The sequence below is a fragment of the Lytechinus variegatus genome, chromosome 8 (assembly GCF_018143015.1).
Source record: "Lytechinus variegatus isolate NC3 chromosome 8, Lvar_3.0, whole genome shotgun sequence".
Taxonomy (NCBI): domain Eukaryota; kingdom Metazoa; phylum Echinodermata; class Echinoidea; order Temnopleuroida; family Toxopneustidae; genus Lytechinus; species Lytechinus variegatus.
The window spans coordinates 10,617,592-10,630,242 of NC_054747.1; the positions used below are offsets into that span (position 1 = coordinate 10,617,592).

At 36.2% G+C, this 12,651-nt stretch overlaps 1 protein-coding gene across 1 annotated transcript; it reads left to right on the plus strand.

Annotated features, from left to right (window-relative positions):
* Nucleotides 1-1,735: 1,735 nt before the first annotated feature.
* LOC121419965 (zinc finger protein 726-like) lies at nucleotides 1,736-6,816 on the plus strand. Its single transcript, XM_041614471.1, has one exon. The coding sequence runs from the start codon at nucleotides 1,748-1,750 to the stop codon at nucleotides 5,219-5,221; it is 3,474 nt and encodes a 1,157-aa protein (XP_041470405.1). The 5' UTR covers nucleotides 1,736-1,747; the 3' UTR covers nucleotides 5,222-6,816.
* The last annotated feature ends 5,835 nt before the right edge of the window (nucleotides 6,817-12,651 follow it).

The following is a 12,651-nucleotide window of genomic DNA, read 5'->3' on the forward strand; positions in this document are numbered from 1 at the left end:
GGACCATCCCTTTGAATTCTCAACAGTCTTATATAAAGAATTTGAGTGTACATATAGTAGGCCTTCAGGTAGTACCTGGGGCTGTAGTGTAGGCCTACGTTACTCTGATTTGGGGCTTCCATCTGCCCATCCTATTGTCATTCTTAATGTGATAGCTGAAGAATCTTTCAGATTTAAACATCACATTTATGGAATGGTGATGATCCGGTTATATTTCCTGGTCACAAGGTCACAGGTCACCAAAGTCTTCTGAGAAAAATATCACAGGGTTGATCTTCAAAAACGTGGCTGATGGACGGGTGTGAGGATTATCTCAAGTTCAAGGGATATACATGTACATGTAGGTCACAGAGCTGATGGAAGAAGTCTTGTCCAATTTATTTTTAATTGTTCCATTTCAGTCATTTCCTTACATTCATTTTCATTCATTTTTTTTCTGTAGGTTCTGACCTTGGCACAGAGGCTATGGGCAACATGGTTCTTGTCATGTGACGGGAGTAACAGCAGCAAAGGAGTCTCTTGCAGATTTTCAAGATTCAATTTACGTTGCCTGGTATGTGGTTGCACTAGCTTTTTTGTGCTTTCGTACTTCCATGACCTATCAAAAACATGATTTTCAAGCTAAGATTCACAAATGTGTGAAATTGGTTATTGATTTCACTGAGTGAGATCAGTTTTGATCTATGTCTGTTACAAGTTTTGGTGAAAAGACAAAGGTTTGAAAAAAGTAGACAATAAATACTGCAAAATTATGAGGAATTTATTTTGAAACTGCATTCATCTATTGAGACAAAAGTAGCAAATTTTTATGTTTTTATTTTACTGCAAAATATTAAATAAGTAGTACTTTAGACCAATTATTTTAGGAAAAATAATGATTCATTCTTGGAGATTTGATCACATACATATTGTGTCAATTTCCGATGTGAACAGGCAGTCAACAGTCAGATTGGAACCCTTACCCCACCCACTCATTTTTCCAATTATTTTTTAGGCCTCAGAATAGCCTTGTCATTCAGGATTGTATACCAACAACATCATGGTTCTTATGAATCAAATAAATAGAGGAATTTTCTTTAATAAATATGAATAGATTTTAAAGAATTTAAAAATGAATGAGTATAAATGTTCTCTTTGGTCTGTCTACTATCATTACAGTTCTCTACCATCAACCTGGCAACTAGCAGTGGTCCTATGAGGCTACCAGCAGTGGCCCTAGAAGGAAGCCAGCATTGACCATATATGAGGCAGCCAGAAGTGACCATACAGGACGCTGATGGCAGTGGCCCCCCTAATTATCAGATCCAAGAGTCGGCTTCCAACCAGGCCCACACTAGAAAATCCATGGCAGGATTGGGTATGCCTTCGAAAATAAGTGCCTTCATCCTGAAAGAAAAGAGAAAAAAAACAGTCACCTTGAAATTCTGTGTTCCTCTTCTTACTTCCTGTAATGGTGTCTTGGTTGCAGAGGTCTATTACAAGTGAAAACCTTCATCAGGATTTTGCAGGAAAAAATATCAATATCTGTGCCATTTAAGAAAGTTTATATTATGCTATTTGAAATGATTTTGTTACTATTTAAGTATAACTAATTAATCTGTATCAGTACTTGCAAGTTTTTGAGTTACCGGTAAGCTTAACAAAGATGTTCAGTCATTGCTACATATATTTATATTTTTTAAACCTCGAATGCTGAGTACTATATTGAGTTTGCTATTTTTTGTTAAATTTGTGATGATCTGGAAAGATGTCATTGCCAACGGGAAGATCAAATGTCTGCAGCACTTGTGGCAAGTGCTTCAAGCGCCTTGCCGCCTTAGAGAACCATGAAAGATTGGCACATCCGAAGGATGAGAGCCTCATCAAAGCTAAGTGTCAAGAGAGGATGGTACCTATGAAGAAAGCGGATGTGAAAAATCCTAAAAAGAAGATCCTCAAGAAGAAAGAGTATCCCTCCGGAAAGGGGACCCTTTGTAGCAGTGACCTTCTGCCTCTACAAGGACATGAGAGCCAAGGTAGTATCCTGGTTCAACAGGGCTTACCTGGAGGAGTTAGTTTAGCCACAACCAAAGCAGTCATCAGGACGTTGTCACAGCGAGGAACAGAAAGGCACAGTTTTCAAACAGGGTTGAAAATACCTCAAAGTAATTCCAACGGTCTAAATGATCACACTCCAATCCCAGAGAAATCAACAAGTAGCAACAATCGACTGAGTCATCAAGCAAGACTTCCGAAGTATCTGAATATCACCCAGAATGTCACTCATGGAACATACAGCTGCGCTGATTGCAAGGTCTGTGTTGATAGCATAGATTGCCTTTTCGGCCATGACTGCAGTGTACCAAGCAGCAGAGATTCATCAGAAACCTCTTGTAAAGAATGCGGGTCTGACACAGTCTGTTCTTGCAGCAAGCGTGAGTTTCAACTTGTAGTTAGAGAAAAAGATCCATGTTGTAACCTTTGTGGGAGGGTATTCTTTAATGAGTTGGCCAAGAAGCAACATGCATGTGCAGGTATTCAGAGTACTAAATGTAAGAATAATTTTCCCAGTGTTATTGCCAAGGAACATCATGACGGTCATCAAAGTGCTTCAAGGGAGTCGTCAAACCCTGGAGGGGAACAGCTTGGTCAACATTTCAACCATGAACCCGGCTTAGATCAGTCTAAGAAACTCCATGCAGTGAAAAGTGAAGTCAAGCTTCCAAATGACAGTGTCAGGTGCCCGTATTGTAAAAAACTCTTCCGGAATGATCTTTACCTCAATGACCACATGCTCTCTCACCGTGAGCTCCAGAAGTTTGATTGTTTCTATTGTCGCCAGCTCTTCCCAACAGGTGCTGCTCTGAAAACACACATGGAGGCCTATCACAGCCAACACTCCCAGGAGACCTTACAAGGACAAGAAGCTGCTGGCGTTATATTCACAGACACTGGACCGAGATGGAAGTGTTCCTTATGCCCCAAATTATTTTCCTGCAAGAGTAACAGACGGAGACATCAAATGTGGCATTTTGGCATTAGACCCCATTCTTGTGAATTTTGTGGGGCTGCATTTCGCCAGCGTTGGCAGCTCCAAGCCCATATGAAGACAAAACGATGCCAGGCTAACAGAGCAAAGACTAAAGTTGTACTTCCACGACTCACAAACGCTACTACTAATCATTCTCAAACTTCTGATCATAATAAACATAAGGTTTTCTATGACGAGACTGAAGAAGGAGAGGTAACAGGTAATGTTATCAAAGAATCTGTTTCTCAGAGAATCTCCAATGATCACTCCCAGATAAGCCCTACACCTGCAAGTCAGGCTCCACTTCAAGAGCTTGCTGCAATCCCTACTTCAAGTCTTTCATCATCCATTTCGCACAATCCTGTGACTACCAAGTGCCTTGATCAAGCTGTGTTAGAAAACGTTACTGAAGATAGACCATTAGACCTGACAAGACTACCAAGCTTAGATCCAGAACTAGGAGAAACCAAGTCTTTTATTTGCCAAGAATGTGGGAAATCCTGCAAGAGCAGTCGAAACCTCATGATTCACAGTCGTATCCATACAGGGGAGAGACCATACTCTTGCAGTATGTGCAGCTTGACTTTTCGGCAGTCCCATCACAGGAAGGCTCATATGCTCTCCCGACACGGAGTGTATCATCCAATCCAGAAAGCAACCAGGAAGAAAGAGATAGTGGTAATGACAGAGGAAGGAATGAGATATAAGTGTCATTACTGCAGCAAAGTACTGATGTCAAGGTCTGGAAGGCGCAAACATGAGAGATGGCATCTTGGATTGAGACCCCACAAGTGCAACAACTGCGGGAATACATTCAAGCAATTGCAGCATCTCAAGAAGCATCAGATGTCATCAAAGTGTAGGGTAGTGCAGATGAAGTTGATGGAGAGCAAAGATAAGAAAGTCGATGATGTTAACAGCAATGATAGGATTGGTCCTCTAACCTCTTGGCATATGATGCAGGTTTTGGCAGAAAATCATCGCAAGAAGAAGGCTCTGGCCCCCAGTGAAGAACCTACGGTGTCCTCAGAAAATGAAGCACTCCAGATTATGGATGTTCCAAGTGCTGTAGGGCTTATTAGCACGGAACAGTTGAAAGCCAAAGAAAAGGCCAAAAAACTGGCAGACGATGCCAGCAAAAATGACGAAAATGACAATGTCGTTCACTCTCCTGCACTTGGTGAGTGTTTGGAGGAGATTGGAAACATTACAGAAGAAGAAAAAGAAGAACCAGAAAGAGTTGGAAGATATGCCCTAGAAAACGATGAACAGGATTTTCCGGGTCTATCCATCAAGGAAGAAGTGTTTTCTGACATCGAAGAAGGAGAGATTGTTGATGAGAATGGGCATGCGTCTTACCAACATTGTGGACCCACTGGGAATTACCAGCAATGCCAAGACTTTGAAGCTGGAAGTAGTAATGTCCTCCCCTTGAACCTTACCAATCCTAACAATATAGATTATGGTTATGATGATCCTGAAATGCCTTTCCAGGTTCAATGTCATATCTGTGGTCAGTATTACAAGACAAGGCAGAACTTGAGCATTCACATGCGAATCCATACAGGTGAGCGTCCTCACTCCTGCTCCATCTGCTCCAAGAAATTCATCCAACCCCATCACTTAAAAGCCCACCTAAAGTCAAAACACGACATTGTCATGGTAACCCCAAGCAGGCCAATCAGGCAAGAAGAGATCATCATGACCCAAGAAGGGATCCGCTACAAGTGCCAGTACTGCCCCAAGCTCTTGTCCTCTAAGAATGGTCGCCAGAAGCACGAGCGATGGCACCTGGGATTGAGGCCACACAAGTGTGATGCATGTGGGAAGGCATTCAAACAGAGTCACCATCTCAAGAGGCACAAGGCAGGATCTGCCTGCATCCCCCTGGACAAACAACCTATCAAACTAGAGAATCCGTCCCCTGAGAAGCCACTTGTACCTCAGTCACCTCCTAACCACCAGTCTTCTCCTCGGACAGCTATGTCACTAGTTCGTGTAGCTCTACCCACTCTGCCCAAAGACTCTGCAGTAACAGAAGCAAGTCCTGGGCAGTTACCATCGGAAAGAATCCCTAACAATTTTGAAGCAGCACAAGAGATTCCTCATCAGAGTTACAGGGGTGCAACTCCAGAGGCTGTTGAGGACATGGCACCTCAAGACCTCTCTATGCCTTCAACTAAATTGATAGATCTGCACTGTTATGAGTGATCTATCAATCTTTCTGTTACCACACACCTTATCAAATTAGAGAGTAATTATTTGCTACTACCTATCATGCCCTACCTACCGAATTGCCAATTTGAAATTTGTATGATCTTTACGGTCTGGGTTTTCAAACAGCAATAGCTTAAATATTCCTTGTCCACTTATTTTCGAACGGTCAACATACTTACTGTGCTTTTAATGCTGTATTCTTTGATATCAATCATTTCCCTTATAACATCTGAATCACCACCCGAAGGATGCTGCATGTTCCTGATAATTTTTCAGTGGGCAAAAATTATTGCTGGTGGAAACTCTTCAAGACTTCATATCACCTTTATTCTTTTAACAAATCCAAGGGAAAAGAAAATGAAAAGGTTATACACTTTTTGGTTCCAAAGGCAAAGTGTTTAATTGATATCACCATTGTTTGGTAGTGGGTAAGGTATGGAAAGTTATGTCTTTCTCTTTTAGTGCCTTTGCTGCAGGGAAGTTTTACCAGAAGGTCTTTTGGTTTTTTCTGTGTAGAATTTGATGCAGTATGGAAGGGGGATGGAGGGGAGGAAACAAAGTGGGATTTCTTTAGGATTTACCTAAATTGGAGTCTTGATTTTGAAGAGGATATGTTTTTTTTTGTAATATAAAATAGATTGAAAGCACTTTACAACATTGCTTATCAAGACTGGTATTAAGTTATGCCAGTTATGCATTGACCAGTTGATTATTTTGATGGTGAATTTTCATGAACTTTTTTTATTGCATAGGGCTACTTGTCCAAAAACATTATTGTAAATGTCCGATTCCTCTTTTCTTTTATATGAGAAGAGCTTGTCATTTAAGTCGGTTGCTTCTCTTCAATAGTCTATGACATTGATCAATAAGGAAACATAAAAGGCTGCTCATTTATGCTGTTGTCAAAACTCTGAACTCTATATTTTATTCTATTTTGAAGCGCTGTTACAAGTTATATCTAAATTATATTTTTCCTATTCCATTTTCCATACCAAATTCAATGTTACATCATATAACAAACTAATGTATTCCATGTGCTTCCTGTGTATTATAGGCCTATACATTTATACTAGCTATTACTATTACAGGTATACTTCAAAAATCTTTTACCTTTAATAATAGGTGTTACAGCCTTTTTCAATTTATTGAATAGCATATTTCAGATTATATAGATAATTCAGAAAAATCTACCAAAAGACAATGTATAAGAACTATCAAATATACAGAATTGATAGGAGTAATCAATGCATCGTCAAATTCTATTTTTGTATTGTAAAGATTGTACAGTACTACCCGTATTGTGGCAATTTACGCCATTTATATTTACGTATAGTGATTCATATTTTCCTACTTAGGACAGTACTTTCTTCAAGATTCTCCCTTTCAAAAAGTCTATACTATGTGTTTTTATTCTAGCAATTTCCTTATACATGTACATTGCAAACCTTTTGACAGTTCAAGGGTTTTTTTAAGAATTAGTCTTATACCAATTCATACAATTACCGACTTGTCTGCTATCATTTGGTCTACTATCAGTTCGTCCACTATCCACATGGTCTAATTGCCATTTTGTCCATTCACCATTTTGTCTATTTACCAGTTGGTCCAATAGCCATTTTGTCCATATACAATTGGTCTAATTGGACTATTTGTTAATAATAAATGGATATTAGACCAACTTCTTGTGAGACGAATTGACGAAATAGTCATGCATACATGTAGACAAACTGGATTAGATGAAGTGATGATTGGATCAAATGGTTTACAGACCAAATTGTTGTTAGACGAACTATTGATAGACGGAATGGTATTAGACTAAAATGATCAGTGGATGAGTTGGCAGTAGACGAAATGGCAATTTACTATTCAAAGCTGCCAATCCAAGAGTCTTAGAACTGTGGTCATTGCAAATATTCTATATTTTGGTGATTACTGTACTGTACATATAGATTATCAGAAAATTTGAAAATTCAATATACTCGCCTGCTTCAATTGACTCGATGTACTAGTACTACGTGTATACATGCAATGTCAAATGAGTAAACATATTAAGGGGAACTTGATGTTATATTGCATTTCTGATTCTAAGGCATTCTGTAGTTTTCAGGTAGGACAAAGTATTTTTTGTAATTATATACTCTGTGGGTCACTTTTATGAAGGATTGCTTTATGGAATTTCATATTTGGAAAAAAAAGTGCTTTGCCTAACGTGCAAAATGTGTTTTGTTTGTAATGTCAATCTGGAAATTCATTGTGTATAGGATACATGTAATTGTCTTCGTTTTCTTCTTTTTACATGTATGTATCATGGGGAGCAAAGTCATTATTACATGTGAATCATTACATTTGTTCTGAATTCAAAAGTAGTACAAATTTGAAACCTGGGTTTGAAAATATTTTTAATTTTCATTTGTCTTTTTGAGTTAAGCAGCATTTGTTCCGTCATGAGGTTGTGGGGGGGGATGAGAGAATGGAATTATGTCACTTGTACATGTACTCTCACTCATTTGATTGATGATGATGATGAGAACAGGGAGCCAACTCATCCACTCACCACATGGTCTAATTTAGCTTAATGCCATTTTGTCCAATATTTCATCTAATATTCATTTGGTCCATTAACCATTTGGTCCAATCATCACTTCGTCTAATTTCCATTTCGTTTATGACCATTTCATCTGATAACCGGTTGGTCTAATATTCATTTCACTTTCATTAATTTTGCATAATATATAACTCTTAGTCCAATTATACCAATGGTGGACTAATTGGCCATTGCACCAACTGGCATTGGACTAAATGAAAGTAGACCATGCGGTGAGTGGACGAATTGGAAATAAACCGTTCACAGCACCTTGTCAACAGTCAAAGCTGTGGGAATTTCTGTGGTCCCAAATGAGTCTAATTAGTCCGATTCACTTGTATAATGATATAAACAATTAATGATACATTGTAATATCAATAGTGATAAAGATAATGTTTTTATAATTTTCATTCATTGCTGTGCTCAATTAGTTAACAGCTTTTTTTTCTAAACAGGAAGGTATATGAAGTTATTGTGAATTTGATGTAGTATCGTATGAAATATACTGAAATTGTACTTGAATTCATGTATTATGGAATTTTGAGAATATATATGCTGTAAACTGGTATTCATGGTATAGATAACATTTTTCATGTGTTTGATTTTCGGGATGTCACTTTATGTTCCCAAAATGCAATAATGTCAATTACAAATTGACCAAAAGTTGATCATATTGATTATATAAGTGACCTTGTTATCGTTATTCCAATATCTTTCATTTTGAAAATTCTATGTTGTTGAGTGATTTTATTGTATAAATGAAATAATGCCTTTGAATCAATTGTTTCTTTCATGTATGTGTACCATTGATTGTTTTAAAAATGTAATCAAAAGAGTTGATAGCTGAGATTTCATTTGTAAATAACAAGGAATTGATGCCTAGTGCACATTTGTTCTCCAAAGTGGAAGGAGAGAAAAAAAGGGAGGTAAATGTTAGCCAAATATTGAGCTACAATCAAAAAGCTATGATTTTGTAAAAGATGAATTTAGTTAACATTTACCAATATCTGAGGGAATTCCAAATGGACCTACTTCATTACTAATTTGATTATGGTGTGCATGACATTTTCTCCCAACAAAAAAAAGCTATATCATATTCTCTCTAGATATTTTTATTATCCTTTCAGGAAGTGTGGTTAAAAGTGCAACTTAATCATAATGAATTACATCAACAATTTCTAAGAGCTGTCCATTATTTCTTTGTAATACAAACTTAATTCAATAATGATCTAGTTATCTAAAAAAATGGCAAGTTCCTAATCTATTTCAAAACTACTCCTTGTGTTTTTTTTTTGGTTTACTTAAAGTAATTACTTTCACACAAATGATTGCATTTTATGTTAGTTAAAATGTCTGTCATTGTGCATGTAAAGAAATTGGATTATGTCTAATTCAAGCATAATGCTTCATTCAGAAAATCAAATTTTTGGGTATGTTGTATTTATAGATGTTGATTGAGTTGTCAAGATAACTGGCAATTTACTGATGTACATACTTTTTCATTTGTTATTTCTCTGCCGAATAGGAAACATGTATGATAAAAAAAGTCATTATACATGTAGTAGCTTATACTGCAAAGACCAGTGCTATTTAATTGTATTATTGAAATCATCCTTTGAACAACTGATGCGAAGATTACTGGATACCCTCACTTGAATTACATGTCTTTCAAAATGTACATGTATGCGTCGTATTTGAATGATTTGAAATTGTGTGATTATTCACTGTTAATCTACAAGTACATTGAAGCATGAGTTTCCGTTTCTCTGATGGTTAATGTACAAGAAAATTTCTTTGGGGGGGGGGAGACCTGGTGCCTGTCTTTAATGAGTTATGGTTGATCCAATCAATCATTACTCTATGGAAATCCATCAATGTCATCATTTTTTCTACAGGAAATTTGCAAAATGTCCTTTGTAAACAAAGGAGATCGCACCACATTGTCAAGAAATCAATTAATTTATGGATGTACTTCATATCTAGATTTTTTTTGAACAAACATGCATTTTATGTTGATTTTGCTGGCTTTCCATAGTTGCGATTGGTCAGATCAATCGTAACTCTTTGTAAGAAGGACCCCTAATATATTTTCAACACAGAAACAGCATTAGAATATAGTTTACCTTGATCCTTTCTTATTTTTTGTTGTTAATCCCATCACACAGTGTGCTTTGATAGGTGTTTTTTATTTGAAACTGCTGTTTCCTTTTTTAATTATTATTATTTCATTATTCGTTATGCTTCAATATAATGGCCCCTCAGCATTAATCCACTTTCATTGCAAAAACAGTGGTGTATATATAGTACACAAGTGTTTACAGAGGACCCCAATAAGCATATTACACAAGTGGGATATTCATGGTGTTTAACACCCATTGGTGGTGTTATTTATTTTATTTTTTTATTTTTAAATTTGTTGGTGTTATGAACTTATAACTCAATGTTGTTAACATGTCGATACACCTTAGGATGTGGTTGTCTCATATTTACACTGGTTTGTGGTATTATTAACACCATACTTTGTATGGTGTATACTGCTGAGATTAAAACATTCATGGCATGTCAAACAAACTTCAGGTATCACAATTCATCCAATATATAGTTGTATATGGGCTAGATCTAGGTTTCATACATGAACACTCACCCAGCTGTGTTCGTTCCACTTGTACTTATTGCAAGGATAGTATGCACAATGTATATTTGCACAATGTATAGTAAAGCCAGTATTTCTCTCCTGTTCGAATATATGTATCAATGTTTCATGATATCGCCTATTATAATTTCATAAGGATTTTATGCATGCTGGTGATGGAAATGTGATACCGTGCGACTAGAAGACATCCTGGTATTTTATTGATTTCAGCATGGTGAAAGATATATTTTATGTTTATAATAATCCATTTTACCATTAATTTTATGGGTGCTGTCAGAGAATATTTTGTGTGTGATTTATCAATTTTGATCTCTACACATTTGTTTATTGTATATCTAAAAAAAAATCAATGCAGGGGTCAATGTTTCTCTCATCAGAAATTACTTCATGATTACCTTAATTGGGATAAAGTCTGAATTCTATTTTGTTGTGAAGTGAATGAAATTGTATTTTGATTGATTCATCTTGTGAATAAAGTTATACTTTTAATACAAAATGCATTTGAAATCGTCCCTAGAAATGTATGTCTTGTCAGTTCTGGTTTAAGGTCTAGTCCACTCCAACAAAAATTGATTTGAATAAACAAAGAGTAACATTAAACAAGTGTAGGTCTGTGTACAGATTTGTGAAATTAAGCAAATTAACTATGAAGTGTCATCAATTTCTTTTTTTACATAATGAAATTTTGGGCTTGCAGTTTGTTTAGTTTATTTCAATTATTCAAACCAAATCTTTCTTGGGCTGAATTTTAATTAGGGAACGCAGGATTGCAAGACTACCAGGAAGTTGAAGTTCTGTTCCATTCTAGGAATTTCTGATTTTCTGTCGATCAGTTTGATATAGAAAACAATAGTATCTTCCTTCTTAAATGTACTGTCAATCTTGTTCGATTAAAGGCTTTTTTGCCTTTTAATCATTTTTTTGTTATTGTTTTTATTATTAATTATTATTTTTTTTTGGGGGGGTCTTCAAATTATTTTGTCAGCTTTTTTTTACTTTTCTTTTTCTTCTCTTTTCCTACTCCTAATTCCTCTTCTCCGCCTTCTTCGTCTTCTTTTTATCTTCTTTTTTTCTTCCTTCTTCTGGCTTCTTCTTTTTCTCCTCCTGGCTTCTCATTTTCTCATCTTATTCTAATTTTCCTCCTCCCTTCTCCTACCATGCCTACTGCTCCTCCCTAGTTCTTCATCTTCTTTCTTGTTCCTTTATTCTTTTTTCTTAGTGTTATTTTCTTTGCTTCTTCCAGCACTTCATCTCTGTGGTTCCTATGTGCTTTCGATCATCTTAAATTTCCTGCTTCTAATTATTTTTTATCGTCACCACCTATTTTTATTGCTATCGCAAGAATTTAATGTGTTCTATGAGACTATGGGCAATTTCATTTTTGTTGTTCCAAGGCAGTATTAATGCAATGTTCATTTTTTGTAATAAATGAAGTCGAGTTAGACAAGGTCATGCAAGTCCAGCCCAGCCAGAAAATTTTGAACGAATTAATAGAGCCTGAAAAATCAAACTAGCATAACGCTGAAAACTTCATCAAAATCAGATGTCAAAAAAAATGTGAGTTATGATATTTTAAAGTTTTGCTTATTTTTCACAAATTGCACAAATCGATGACATGCAATGAGATAGTCGATGATGTCCTTCACTCACTAATTGCTAATGGGTTTTTTTATTGTTTAAATATACAATTTTTACTAGTTTTCGGGACCAACTTGACTAAATCATAGTATTAAACAATGCTATTCCACATGTTCAGGAGGGAAGTAATTGTTGTTTTACTAGATAATCAGGATAATATAATATTTCATATATTAGAAAATACATCATTTGCATATACCGCAGGATGTGCCGCGCATAATTAACTGTTTTGTGAAATTATTTAAGCAAAATTGTAAAATGTCATAGAGACACGCCATAGGCATACCATTATTGTAAAATACGGTTGACAACAATTATTGGAATGACCCCCCCCCCAAATAAAGAAGATACATAAGTGTTTTTTTTAAGAAGTGAAAACCATACAGGGCGCAATAATAAAGGTATAATTGAAAATGGCGAATGGGTTCCACTGTGACTTTGTCCCATGCAGCTTTAATACTCGCCGCAATAAATACGTCCAAGTTTTACATGAAATTAGGACTAGATCTAACTTATTATGTTCTTTGTGAAAAGACCTCTGGTGGGGTT

Coding starts and splice junctions, on each gene's coding strand:
- LOC121419965 (XM_041614471.1), top strand. CDS start 1,748: ATGTCATTGCCAACGGGAAGATCAAATGTCTGCAGCACTTGTGGCAAG.